At 57.9% G+C, this 13,625-nt stretch overlaps 1 protein-coding gene across 2 annotated transcripts; it reads right to left on the bottom strand.

The window, feature by feature from the left end:
* Window positions 1-210: 210 nt before the first annotated feature.
* ACTG1 (actin gamma 1) lies at window positions 211-3,794 on the bottom strand. Of its 2 annotated transcripts, none has more exons than XM_024104650.3 (6): window positions 3,638-3,794; window positions 2,720-2,852; window positions 2,366-2,605; window positions 1,649-2,087; window positions 1,281-1,462; window positions 211-1,174 (listed from the first exon to the last, which is right to left on the bottom strand). In XM_024104650.3, the coding sequence occupies exons 2-6, from the start codon at window positions 2,840-2,842 to the stop codon at window positions 1,031-1,033; spliced, it is 1,128 nt and encodes a 375-aa protein (XP_023960418.1). In that variant the 5' UTR covers window positions 2,843-2,852; window positions 3,638-3,794; the 3' UTR covers window positions 211-1,030. The 2 variants fall into 2 exon arrangements, with proteins under 2 accessions (XP_023960418.1, XP_008165885.2); XM_008167663.4 differs by having other exon boundaries at window positions 2,720-2,855; window positions 3,638-3,793.
* Window positions 3,795-13,625: the final 9,831 nt, after the last annotated feature.

Here is a 13,625-nt window from a genome sequence, read left to right as displayed (position 1 = left end):
TGCACAACAGCTGGCAATTAAGGTAGGAAAGGAGAGGTTTGGCTTTAGAGCCAGATTAGGCCATGGAAGCCAGGTTTAGCTTGACAAATTGAGCATTCGAGGATGGTTGTCACAGTACATGTTTAACAAACCTTGCATACTACTTAAATCTAACCCAGTACTTGGGACTCCAAGATCCTTCACCCCTTCTGAAGAGACACACCCATGGAGTAGTTTACTGCAGCGCTTTATTTTTCCTTACACAATGATGTGTTGGGCATTACAATTTCTCAACTTCAGGATGACTTACAAATTTTGGTTTTCTACAGTCATGTGAGAACATTAAGGCAACATACAAAAATCTTACATAAATTAAACTTGGTGTAGAATTTACAGGTGTAAATGCAGAGTTTCAGCAACTCAAGTTGAGTAACTTTAGCCCCAAAGATGTTCTGCTGGAATACAGGAGGGGTAAGAAAATGAAAACTGGTTCATAAGGCTTGGATGTAATCTTTTCCAGCCTTGCTAGAACGGCAGCAACAGAAGTTAGTTCTCCGATGAACTCCTACCAGCCTCTATACAAAAATCTGGAATACTTAGCGCTGTGTGTATTGGATGTCTGACCTCCGATACCCTGTACAAATCAGTCTCAAGCCCTGCAGAGTTTAAACAAGGTGTCACTAGTCAATACTAGCCAGCTACCTGAACTACAGTGGCACAGGCCAATTCTCTTCCACAAATACAAGTTAACCTAGCAGTTAGGTCACAGGAGTGATGGCACCTGTACCAAGGTTTAGGTCAGATATGTACAGGGTATTATGCTAAAATGTACATGAAGGGAACAGTTAACTTGAATACAGGGTCAAATCAGTGACAGCTCAATCCAACACTGATCTTTGTCTCAGATACAGACTTTCCAAGGGCAAGTTTCTTTGAAAGAAGGCTTAATTCCAGTTTTATGAGGCTAGCATGAAGTGTATAAATTTGCCCAGGCAAAAGTATACTAGTGAAAATTCATGCAGCAAATGCTGTGCATCTGCTAGCAGTCCATTTAGAAGCATTTACGGTGGACAATGGATGGGCCAGACTCATCATATTCCTGCTTGCTGATCCACATCTGTTGGAAGGTAGAGAGAGAAGCCAAGATGGAGCCACCAATCCAAACAGAGTATTTACGTTCAGGTGGAGCAATAATCTAAAAAGGTAAACAAGAGGAGACATTAGTCAGTTGCCAACATTGCCCTTTCTAGATAGAGCCAATGAGTTATTGATGGTGACTATTCTTTCAGAGTTTTATTTACCTTAATTTTCATTGTACTAGGTGCCAGAGCGGTGATTTCCTTTTGCATTCGGTCAGCAATTCCAGGGTACATTGTGGTACCCCCAGACAATACTGTGTTGGCATACAGGTCCTTTCGAATATCTACATCACACTTCATGATAGAGTTGAAAGTGGTCTCGTGAATGCCACAGGATTCCATACCTAGAGACAGGATGGTCAGACTTTAGTACACAGGTAGTTACACCAACTACAGAGCACCATCCCAACCCCAGCTTTAGGTTGCAATCACAGGCTCACTGCAAAGGTAGCACTTGCAGTTAAGTGGTCAGTCAGCAGTGTTCCAGACAAGGTGGGATTGGTCCTCAATATGGTTTGGCAGATACTTACCCAGGAAGGATGGCTGGAAGAGGGCCTCTGGACACCTAAACCTCTCATTGCCAATGGTGATCACCTGACCATCGGGCAGTTCGTAGCTTTTCTCCAGGGAGGAAGAGGACGCAGCAGTGGCCATCTCCTGTTCGAAATCCAGTGCAACGTAGCACAGCTTTTCCTTTATGTCACGTACAATTTCCCTTTCAGCTGTTGTGGTGAAGCTGTAGCCTCTTTCTGTCAGAATCTTCATGAGGTAGTCTGTCAGGTCTCGGCCAGCTAAGTCCAGACGCAGGATGGCGTGGGGCAGAGCGTAACCTTCATAGATGGGCACAGTATGGGTAACACCATCACCAGAGTCCATAACAATACCAGTAGTACGACCAGAGGCATACAGGGACAACACTGCCTGGATAGCAACATACATGGCTGGGGTGTTGAAGGTCTCGAACATGATCTAGAAAGAGAAAAGTTGTATTTCACTACAACAAATAAATCTCTCAAACAAATGTTAGAAAACATGCTGGCATGCAAAAATTGATGTGTTGAGAAAGGAAAAGCAAAGAATGCAGGCAGAAATAGACAAAAAAACCTGAGACTTCAGGAAGGAAATGCCAGGAGTACAGAACCCTGAAAATATTGAAAGAACACTTGGTTTTTAAAAGATGTCAACTCAAAAGAGATGGTTTGAAAAACAGATGAGGATAGATCACAGTTGTACTGCAGCAAGTGTACCTGTGTCATCTTTTCTCTGTTGGCCTTGGGATTCAGGGGAGCTTCTGTTAGCAGAACAGGATGTTCCTCAGGTGCCACACGAAGCTCATTGTAGAAGGTGTGATGCCAGATTTTCTCCATGTCGTCCCAGTTGGTGACAATGCCGTGTTCAATAGGGTACTTCAGAGTCAGGATACCTCTCTTGCTCTGGGCCTCGTCACCAACATAGCTGTCCTTTTGCCCCATGCCAACCATGACACCCTTTAACACAAGGAGACAAGCTGTAAGTTTCAGAGAAACATCTGGCAGTATTCTACTAAAGACATCAGAATACTCTTCTTTTTAAATGAGACATTCCACTGCTTGGCTACTAACCTGGTGTCTTGGGCGTCCAACAATGGAGGGGAACACAGCACGAGGGGCATCATCTCCGGCAAAGCCAGCTTTGCACATACCAGAGCCATTGTCAATGACGAGCGCTGCAATTTCTTCTTCCATCTTGGAGAATCTGCTGGAGACAGGATAGCCTTTGTCAGCGAGACTTTAGGGCCAATGCTCCTCCCGTGCACCGCCTGCCACTTAGCCACTGGCCTCGGGACTCCACTCCAGCAGGCCAGGGGGGCTGGGCGGGTTCAAAGGTCACACTCCTAAATAATGCAGCCTGCCCCCCCCCCCCTATTGGCCACCAGAGGCTGCGCTGGCAGCTTCCAGGACCACGCAGGGCCCCACCCAGCACGTGTCAAATCAAAGCCGCGCTCTGGCAGCTCCCAGCAGCAGGGTCAGGGCTGGGGCCCAGGGCAGCAACCTCCCCTCCCCCATACTGCAGGGCGCCCCACCCAGAGCCCCAGGGGCCCGTTGCCAGGGCAACAAGGAGGCTGGTGGCTGCCCCGCCCCCTCCCACAGGGGCCATCCCAGCCCCGCCCGACGGAGCCTCTCCTGCGCCCGGCCAGGACCAGCCCCGCCCCAGCGCTTTCCCTAGCCCCCCCATTCAAATCTCCCGCGCCATGACGTCACCGCCAACAGGACCAATCACAGGCCCTGCCAGGCCAGGGCCCGCCCACGGCCTCGCGCCATTCAAACGGCTGGCCCGGCGATACCACCGCGAACCGGACCCCGGGGGGAGCGGGAGCGCAAGCGATGCCCACGGGCCGGCCGGGAGAGGACCCCGTGCCCGCCCCTCTGCGGCGAGGCGGCCGCAATGGGCGGCTCCCGGGCTCGAGTCTGGCGGTTGGGCCGGGTGCCCCGCGGGCGGGCCGGCCCAAGGCCCCGCTGGCCCAGGGGAGCGGGCCGTACCTGTGTGGAGGCGGCTTCTCTCGGGGCTGGGAGATGCGAGGCTGCTAGGTCCGCTGCCGCTGGCTGAGTGAGACCGTCCGGCGCTCAGCCCCGCCCTTTTATACCCGGGGGCGCCGGCCCCGCCTCGCCGGCCGAGAACATAGCCATATATGGAGATCTTTCAGAAACACGCGCTTCCATTGGCTGGCGCGGCCCAGGCCACGTGGGGCAGCTGGCAGGCCTGGCCCCGCCTCCCTTGCTCAGCGCGCCCCGGAATCTGCATCGAAAACGGGCCGGGGGAGGGGAGTTCGGGGGTGCAGCGGGGCCCGGGGGTCCCGTTCCCCCGGCAGCCGCGGCGGGGTGCGCCCTGCCCGGCCCCAGCGCAGCCCGGCCGCCGCCACGGCCGGAGCTGGGCGTCTCAGACACAGCTCAGCCCACTGCCAGCCCCCCCAGATCCTGCACCGTGCGCCCCAATAGCCCCCCCAGATCCTGCACCGTGCGCCCCAATAGCCCCCCCAGATCCTGCACCGTGCGCCCCAATAGCACCCCCAAACCCTGCACCGTGCGCCCCAATCGCACCCCCAAACCCTGCACCGTGCGCCCCAATCGCCCCCCAGATCCTGCACCGTGTGCCCCAATAGCCCCCCCAGATCCTGCACCGTGCACCCCAATCGCACTCCCAAACCCTGCACCGTGCGCCCCAATAGCACCCCCAAACCCTGCACCGTGCGCCCCAATAGCCCCCCCAGATCCTGCACCGTGCGCCCCAATAGCACCCCCAAACCCTGCACCGTGCGCCCCAATCGCACCCCCAAACCCTGCACCGTGCGCCCCAATCGCCCCCCAGATCCTGCACCGTGTGCCCCAATAGCCCCCCCAGATCCTGCACCGTGCGCCCCAATAGCCCCCCCCGATCCTGCACCGTGTGCCCCAATCGCCCCCCAGATCCTGCACCGTGCGCCCCAATAGCCCCCCCGATCCTGCACCGTGCGCCCCAATCGCCCCCCAGATCCTGCCCTGTGCGCCCCAATCGCCCCCCAGATCCTGCACCGTGCGCCCCAATCGCACCCCCAAACCCTGCACCGTGCGCCCCAATCGCACCCCCAGACCCTGCCCTGTGCGCCCCAATCGCCCCCCAGATCCTGCCCTGTGCGCCCCAATCGCACCCCCAGATCCTGCCCTGTGCGCCCCAATAGCCCCCCCAGATCCTGCACCGTGCGCCCCAATAGCCCCCCCAGACCCTGCACCGTGCGCCCCAATCGCACCCCCAGACCCTGCACCGTGCGTCCCAATAGCCCCCCAGACCATGCACTGTGCGCCCCAATCGCACCCCCAGATCCTGCACCGTGCGCCCCAATAGCCCCCCCAGATCCTGCACCGTGCGCCCCAATCGCACCCCCAAACCCTGCACCGTGCGCCCCAATCGCACCCCCAAACCCTGCACCGTGCGTCCCAATCGCCCCCCAGATCCTGCACCGTGCGCCCCAATAGCCCCCCCAGATCCTGCACTGTGCGCCCCAATAGCCCCCCCGATCCTGCACCGTGCGCCCCAATCGCCCCCCAGATCCTGCACCGTGCGCCCCAATCGCACCCCCAAACCCTGCACCGTGCGCCCCAATCGCACCCCCAGACCCTGCCCTGTGCGCCCCAATCGCCCCCCAGATCCTGCCCTGTGCGCCCCAATCGCACCCCCAGATCCTGCCCTGTGCGCCCCAATAGCCCCCCCAGATCCTGCACCGTGCGCCCCAATAGCCCCCCCAGATCCTGCACCGTGCGCCCCAATCGCACCCCCAAACCCTGCACCGTGCGCCCCAATCGCCCCCCCAGATCCTGCACCGTGCGCCCCAATAGCCCCCCCAGACCCTGCACCGTGCGCCCCAATCGCACCCCCAGACCCTGCACCGTGCGTCCCAATAGCCCCCCAGACCATGCACCGTGTGCCCCAATCACACCCCCAGATCTTGCCCTGTGCGCCCCAATAGCACCCCCAGATCCTGCCCTGTGTGCCCCAATAGCACCCCCGGACCCTGCACCGTGCACCCCATGGCACCCCAGGCCCTGCACTATGCGCCTCATGGCACCCCCAGGCCATGCGCCCCAATGGCAGCTCCAGACCCCACATCGTGTGCCCGAATGACACCCCCAGGCCCTGCACCATGCTCCCCATTGGGACCCCCAGACCCTGCACCATGTGCCTGAATGACACCCCTGGGCCATGCGCCCCAATGGCAGCCCCGGACCCCATATCGTGCGCCCAAATGACACCCCCAGGCCCTGCGCCATGCGCCCCAATGGCACCCCCAAACCCTGCACCGTGCGCCCGAATGACATCCCCAGGCCATGCAACGTGTGCTGCAATGACGCCACCATCCATAGCAGGCACTGGGTGCCCCAGAGGTATCAGTGCCCCGTGCCAGGCACTGGGTGTGGTGGCACTGTGTCCCAATGGCACGGCCAGCACATCCCAATGACACTCCCACCCCTTTCCAGCCCTGGCATGTCCGACCCACAACACACTGCAGTCGCGGTACGACCCCACCACACATCTTCATCCTAATGGTGCTGCCCTCATGTGCCAGCAACAACGCCATCCTCGAATCCCCCAGCGCCCCATCTCACTCTGACAGTGCCCCTGCCCCTATGCCCAGAGCCACCCCCCACTGCCTCTTCAGCCACATTCTCACCACAGCCCTGCAATCAGGCCCTGCAACGTGATGGCTTAATTCAGGGCAATTAGAGTCCTATAGTGCCTTTCCTTCCGATGGATTCCAAAGCCCTTGACAGGAGGGACCGGTGTCTCTAGATGAGGGCAGCCTAGTGTTTGCCTTGTGTTTAATATTGATTGCCATCTTCAAAGGGCTTTACAAACATTAACTAATTCATGTTTGGATTTGGTTGTTTTCATGGGCTCTTGGCGTGCCTCAGGGAGCCATTGCTGGGGACGAAATACCATGCAGGCGTCTCCTCTTGTGCATCACAGTTGCAAGATAAAGCAAATACCGAGTTGCTCGGGTTTATTCAGGCTTCAGTGCCCAGCCCTACTTTCGAGTGCAGTAGGCCCTCCGCTAGGAGATTATGGGAACATTGAATAAATATGGGTAATGGAGGACATGGCCAATGTAATTAAAAACCTCGGGGATGTGGAACAGGGAGTTTTGCGTAAATGTGATTTGATAAGCAAGGTTGTCCTGAATATGCAAAAAGCAGCAGTGACATGCAGCCACCTCTGGAGTGAAGGGTGACCCAGCAGGCCCAAGAAAGAGCATCGTTGTGCCCAAGCACATCAGGGTACAAAGTGTCTTGGATGTGTCCGTGCAGCCGGAGCTCAGCGTCTAACGCCTCTTCCCAGAGTAAGCCGGGGTACCCAGCGTAGCTACACGGATGGGAAGAGTTTAGCCTGACCTGCTGGGATCTGCTTCTTTGGTTCCAAGGAATCTAGGTCAGTCAGGCTGGGGAGATGATTACTAATTGTCAATTGAAATCTCTCCGTAGGATACAAATAGATAGACAGCGGGACGTGCGTACAGGGGCTGGAGAGAGAATGAAACGTGGAATGTGACTCTTCGCAGGGCTGTTCTGCCTGTTAGCCTATTGGCCGGGTGAGTCGGTATCTTTATCCCCACTTTACAGTTGGGTAAATGGAGGCCGAGAAAGGTGAAGCGTTTTGTCCAAGGTCAAAGGTCAGCAGGTGAGTAGCAGAGCTGGCGCCTGATGGCTAGTTACCACGGTCACCGCTCTGGCTTCAGGGCTGTCGAATGAAAACGCTGAACTGATTCCGGGCATGGCAGTGTGCGGACTGCAATCCTCTGGCCAGAGTGAATGCTCTGGAGGGGCAGCCCCCTGTATTTGTAATCTCACCTTTCTTAGTGCGGAGACTCAACCCCCGCGTGGAGAAAGGACCATGTCTCCTTGTCTCCCCAGCCCTGAGCACACACAGGTTGGTGCTACATCAACAAGTACCTGTCATTAGTGTTTAAGCAGGAAATGCAAGATTCATTATAGCAAGCCAGTGTCTACAAATGGAATAATACACGGCTGGATTAGGTGGAGTAGTGACCTACCGAGGAGTCGACAGTATCATCTCAGAGGGGGCGGAGCTCAGAGAAGTTCCTGGCACCAGGTATGTAGGGATCTGGGGTGGGGCTGGAAGTTTGGATGAGATCTTCAAACGGGGGTGGGGGGCTGTGTTCTTTAATATTAGATATTGCGTGATGAATAACCAGCTGGTTTGGCGGGCTGTCCTGTTGGGTTCCCTCTAACAATAGAAGAGGCTGTTTTCCTTTCCTGTTACAGCCCGGGACACCTCCAGTGCATCTAGGAAAAACACATAATCTTCCATCACTCAGACCCCTGGGCCTTGGGGGGAAAACGGGTTAATCACCTAGTTAGAGGAAACCGCCATTATTCATCGCCACAGCACTAAAAGGGTTTTACAGCCATACTCTAGAGGTGCTGATGGAAACCAGCTATGCCTGTCGGGGTAGAGCAAGGGAGAGGGGCAGCTGCTGCTGTTAACTGTTTTCCTGTCCTGGCTGAATGGCCTGCAAAACCTTGTTTGCAGACAAGGGCCTGGATAGCCTGTTGCACACAAGCAACACTAGCACCCGCCAGGCTGGGCCCTTCCCATCCCCACTTTCTCCCCACACAGCCAGCTAACCAGCCCTGGTGACTCGTCCCCTCCCACGGACAAATAACCTGTTTCGCTTCCTCTTGTCCAAACTAGAACGCAGATTGCCAGCCCCGCCAATCCCCAAGTAGTCAGTGTTAGTGCATCTGAGTAACTCCATATCAGATCCTGGGAGGGGCAGAATGACCCACTGCTGGGCAGAAAACTAATCTGCCTTTTAGACATACAGAGAACTGCTCAGATAACCAGTCTGACCTGCTGCCCCTTTACCCAGATCAACTTGGATACCACCTTCCCATCCTTTAAATCCAGTCCTCCTCGGATATGGCTACCTTCCTTCCTTCCCACCCTCCCCACTTCGGCGGGCTGTGGTACCCATCCTTCTGCTGGAGCAGTCAGGGGGCAAATGGGCATCAAAGGTGCCGCGGGGATATCACCACAACCCGCTGTCTGGCTCAAGGTTGTGTGTGTCATTTCTGCCGGGCATCAAAGCCAGCGACCCCAAGCTGTGTTAAAAGGACCTTGTCAAGGTTTCTCCTACTGCACTGTTGTTTTCTCCCTTCAGGGACCGAGCTTTTCCCTGCCATAGTTATTTAAAAAAGAAACAAGTGGCCAGAAATTTAGCAAGAATACAAACAAAATGTGTGACTTCTAGGTGGCCGGGCAGACAGCCTCGTTCAGCCTGCAGGGAACAGTGAGGGTGCGGCTGGGGTCTGTCAGGTGCCGTGTGTTTTTTCTGCATATTTGTCCCTTTCTGGCCACTTGAAGACTCAAGCTGCCGGAGGGTAAAGGGGAACTGCTTTCTGGGGCAGCAGGCCTGACACTGCGCCGACTTTGGAGATTTTCTTGCCATTTTTTAGAGGTTTTTATTTTGAAAACGAAAGCGTCATTGGTTCCCCCGCCCCCAAAAGAATGAACCAATGCCAGCAGCCCGGCACTCAATAAGAGAGAACCCCCCAATACCGTAACCGTGCCCAGGACGGTGCTTGTGAGCGACCCCACGGAACTAAAGGAGAGTGAACAGCTCACTTGAGGCTTGGAGCCAGTGGGGATTTGTGAACCCCCAGGTCCCAAACAGTGGCCAGGCGGGTGCAACCCCTGCTGAGCCGGAGCGCCAGGGCCAGGCAGCCCCTCAGTCAGCACGGGACATAACCCAGGCGCCTGCACAGTGCCCGTGACCCGAATGCTGCCTGCCAGCTGCTCCGCGCTGGTCGCTGCAGCCCTGGCTCTGTACCGGGCTGTGGTGGGGGGCAGAGCACTGGGGTCTGCATGGGGGGCAGGGGAGGAGCAGGGGCTCGAGTGAGGCTCAAGGGGCACTGGCCTGGCTGCTGCCTGGGGGAACCTGCCAGGGCTGAATTCGGAACCGAGAGCACGAGGGGCAGAACTGGGTCACGCTGTCCCTCCTCCCCCAGGGTATGGCAGGAAGGGTGGAGCCCTGACCCTCCAACCTACTATGGTTTGGGGTATGAGGGGCAGCCCCCCCCCCATGGTATGGGGTATAGGGGGCAGAGCCCCAACCCCCCGGTGTAAGGTATGAGGGGCAGGGCCTGACTCCCCCCCCCCCCAGTGTGGGGTATGAGGGGCAGGCCTCCCAGGAGCAGGGTATGGGAACAGCCCCACCCTCACCCCGCCGGTAAAAGGGAACCTGCACTGTTTCGCTCTGCCGTGCCGTGCCCAGCTGGTGAGGTCCCCGCCCCAGCCAGGCTCCCCCCGGAATGTGTCACTCGCCGGCAGCCTGACTGCATCGAAACCTCGTGGGTGTGGGTAGCAGGTGGAGCTTGCTCAGGTGGCACCAGGAGGCAGGACAGAGCCTGTGGCATGTCTATATTTGGTGATTTCAAGCTGCTGGCTGGGAGCCAGGCCTGTGAGAGCTGGGAACCACCCACACCTTGCAAACACACCCGGCTGGCTCCGGGCCTGGACTTTCGCTCCCCGCCTGGTGATGGGGAGAGATTGGGGGCAGATAGGTGCATTCTTAAAGCAGGCGTCATTCCAGCAGGGCCCTAGGGAACAGCCCCGGTGCCAACTCCCCAGGGAGAGCAATAGGGCACCCAGCTGCCCCCAACATCTCTGCCCTCCACAGCCTCAGGGGCCCCGTGGGTCACCATGACACACCCACCGGCCATGTCCTCTGCCCTACCAGGAGCTGGGGGTGGGGGGTGGGCAGGAGTCAGGGGAAATCTAGGGGTGAAGGAGATGTGGGGAGCGAGGGAGAGGCAGGACAGGGCCAGGGGCGATTTGGCAGGTGGCAAGGTTTGAGGGTGCGGGGGGAGATCTGGGGGTGAAGGTAGTCAGAGATTTTCGGTATGGGGGAGGGGGAGTCTCTTCCATTTGGTCCTTTCCTGTTTTCCCCCAGACCGTGCCGCACCGTGAGCTTTCCTGGGGCGCAGCGTATGGGCAGGCGATCCTTGTCCGTGAGCGCCAGTTTCTGTAGCGCTGGGAGAGGCGTTCCTCAGTGGCGGTGCAGAGCAGAGCCCTGAGCAGATGCCTGGCCCCTCTGGGGACAGATCAACTGGCACTTTGGAGGAAAGGAGCATCTCTTGTTCCTCACAAGACACCCGCCCCCCCAGACAGCCCCAGGCGGTTTGGGGGACTCTCTTTGCTGGAAGTAGCCATGTGATGGTGGGAGCATCGGAGCCACACAGCCCCTGATGTCTGTGTCACCAAGTTACCTGATCCCGCCCAGCCAGCCTCCCATGCCACCTGGCGTGCTTCCTGCCCAGCGCCCACCCTGCGCAGAGGCACCGTCTGCTCTCCCAGGCTTGCCTGCTTCCGGCTCTGCCGCCCAGCTCTGAGGAGGGGAGTGCTGACCCCGGCTCTCACCCAGGACACCTGGGAAATGGAGCTGGGTTGCTCTTCCCTGGGGCCTTGTGATTGCTCACCCCGTCCCAGACCTGGGCTTGCTTGCCGTGTGCTGGGCTGGGCTGCCTTGGTGCTGATCTCCAGGCCCTCCCCAGGGGCGCAGCTGGAGGGTTTGCTGCCCAGCCCACGGCTCTGACGGGCGGGCTCCCGGCGGGCACTGCATAGCCCTTGTGATGTGCAAAGTGGAGTCTAGCATGCCAGCTCCGTCCGGAGCCCCCCTCTGCAGAGGATCGCGTCCCCCAACTCTGAGCAGGGATATCTCGCTGCGGAGGAGGGGCCAGGCTGCCTGGAGAGAAGGAACCTTAAAGACACATGCTGAGCAAATAGCATTTCAGCGTTGAGTCATCTGCAGCTTCAGGGCCTATAGCCGGGGTCAGGAGGAAACTCCCTGCCCCACATCCATGGCTACACCACCACAGGCACAAACCCCCAGTGTGGCACCTAAGCAAGGGGGCCTTACGTGGCATCCCATTAGGCCATGGCAAAATGTTCAGCCCAGCTGTACGATGGGGTTTTTCCACCTCCCTCTGCAGCAGCCAGTGGCAGGACTCTGGGCAAGAGGGACCGTTCGGCCCCACTGGATTCCCCACTCACACGGCTGAACAATTTGCTTTGTGCTGAGCCTCGACTCAGCAGGGCCCTGCTCTCCCCCGCGCTGCAGCTGAGCAGGGAGGAGGAGGTCTGGCCCTGCCTCCCCTGGCTGGAGCAGCATCGTACATCAAATTGGCACGAGCCTGCACCCGTCGCCCGCCACAGCGATGCTGCCCGGGGGCAAGTCCGCCCCGATGCTGGGCGGCATGTTGGAGGAAGACTGGAGCAGATCAGGGCGGGGGATCCCCAGTGCCTCAGACAGGTGCTGCGAGCTGGGTTTTGCCCCCGGCGAACAGCATATTTCAGTTCTGCAAATGCAGAACAGCAGCAAGTCACTGCTCTCTGAAAGCCCCACCACCACGCCCCCTGCCCCCCTTCGGCGGTTTCACTGGCAGTTCTCCTCAGTGAGTCTCCCTGGGCCTTGGCTCCGCTGGGCGGAGCAGCCAGCTATTTAAAGACCATGCCCCAGTCTTCTCGCCAGCAGCTTTCCCCGCCACGAACAGGGGCTTTGTGTCTCCATGTTTCCCAGGCGGGGAGGGGCAAGCCACTCCTCTCTTGCTGCTCAGACCCCAGGAGCCAGGGAGAGACATGGGCAGGGGGTGGACATGAACTCAGGGCACTCTCCAAAGGCCTGGGGATGCCCCCTGGAACGAGCCACGGCCGGTTCCCACCCTCAGGAGGGAGGTTTTTCTCAGGTGACAGCGAGAAGAGTTGTCTGCCGAGAGATCCGATGGACGGCCCTGATTTTTTCCAGCAAGATGAGTGTTTACAAAGTGCCATCCAAGTGATTTCCCTGGGTCCCAGCCAGGCCAGGCCAGGCTGCCGCTCTCCCTGGCTCCTGTCCTGGGACAACTTGGGTGTCACTAACAAAGAGTGGAAATAGCTTGTGAGATAATCGCTTTGGGTGTAAATTCTGTTGGGTCAAGACGGGGTTAAGTCCTTGGGATGGAAGAACTGACCTGAACCTTCCCCTGGCCCAGAGCAAACTCAAACATTGCCAGCCTAGAGCCAGGACCCCAAACTCAGATGCCAGCTGTCAAGTGTGTTTAGAAAGAACCCCCTGTCCCCAATTTTGGGAAGATGAAAGCCCAATACCCACCCATGTGGCGTCTCTGCCAGTCTCCGCATCCCAGCCCAGGAGGTGTTGGGTGCTCACAAGAAAGCCAGACAGATGCACTAAAGTGGTTGGAAGGAGCATCTGAACTGACCCTTGCAGCCCATGTCCTGGGTTCAGCAAGGCCTGGTCTGCACTGCCTGGGCGTGGAGCCCTCTGTACCCTCATACGTGGGCCTGGCTGGGGGACGCAGTTCCACCTGGCTTTATCCTTCACACTGCGGGCAACGGGTGGCTGTAATGTCTGGAGTGAGTGTTCATGCCCATGGCTCTTTGCCTGGGACCAGGTGACCCCTGGGATGGGACCCACGTCAGCTTTGCATACTGGGCTGTGGAAGCTAAAGGCTGCCACATTAAAATCTCCACCCTCTCGTCTCTAGGGCAGTGCCCAGATGTGCTCTCAGCCGTGGGGCTAGAGGGAGGGAGGGATCGGCGTGTAGAATGCACTGATTTCCTGCCTGGGCCGCTCGAGTCCCACCACGCTATCAGCCTGCTGCCTTCAGCTTTCTGGCGTCTTCCTAGCAGAAGCATCAGATTGTAACAGCCGAGGTCCTCTATGCAGCCGGGAATCTTACTTCCAGGAACGCCTCCGATGACGCGGCCTCTTCCAAATGCCTTATTCATCGTGATGCAGCTACTGGCACCGCAACCCCCTTGACCTCGGTCTTGTGCCGATAGATCGATAGCCCTGGCTAGAGACCCAATGCAGGGAGGTGCCGCTCTGCTGTTGGCCCCCGCCCAGCTCTGTCCCGGCCCAGCTGTGCCGATGGCCTGGGGTTGCCCCTTAGCGCTAGGACAGAGCTAGCAGACACTGGT

The sequence above is a fragment of the Chrysemys picta genome, chromosome 12 (genome assembly GCF_011386835.1).
Source record: "Chrysemys picta bellii isolate R12L10 chromosome 12, ASM1138683v2, whole genome shotgun sequence".
Classification (NCBI taxonomy): Eukaryota; Metazoa; Chordata; order Testudines; family Emydidae; genus Chrysemys; species Chrysemys picta.
The sequence above is the reverse complement of the archived record's forward strand: the minus strand, read 5'-3'. Positions and strand labels throughout refer to the sequence as shown.

Bases quoted from the DNA above. Each gene is read 5' to 3' on its own strand.
- ACTG1 (XM_024104650.3), bottom strand. From the start codon at position 2,842: ATGGAAGAAGAAATTGCAGCGCTCGTCATTGACAATGGCTCTGGTATG. The intron at 2,606-2,719 runs GTTAGTAGCCAA...CTTGTGTTAAAG, and splicing joins TTGGACGCCCAAGACACCAG to GGTGTCATGGTTGGCATGGG. The intron at 1,463-1,648 runs GTAAGTATCTGC...TCCTGTCTCTAG, and splicing joins CTTCCAGCCATCCTTCCTGG to GTATGGAATCCTGTGGCATT.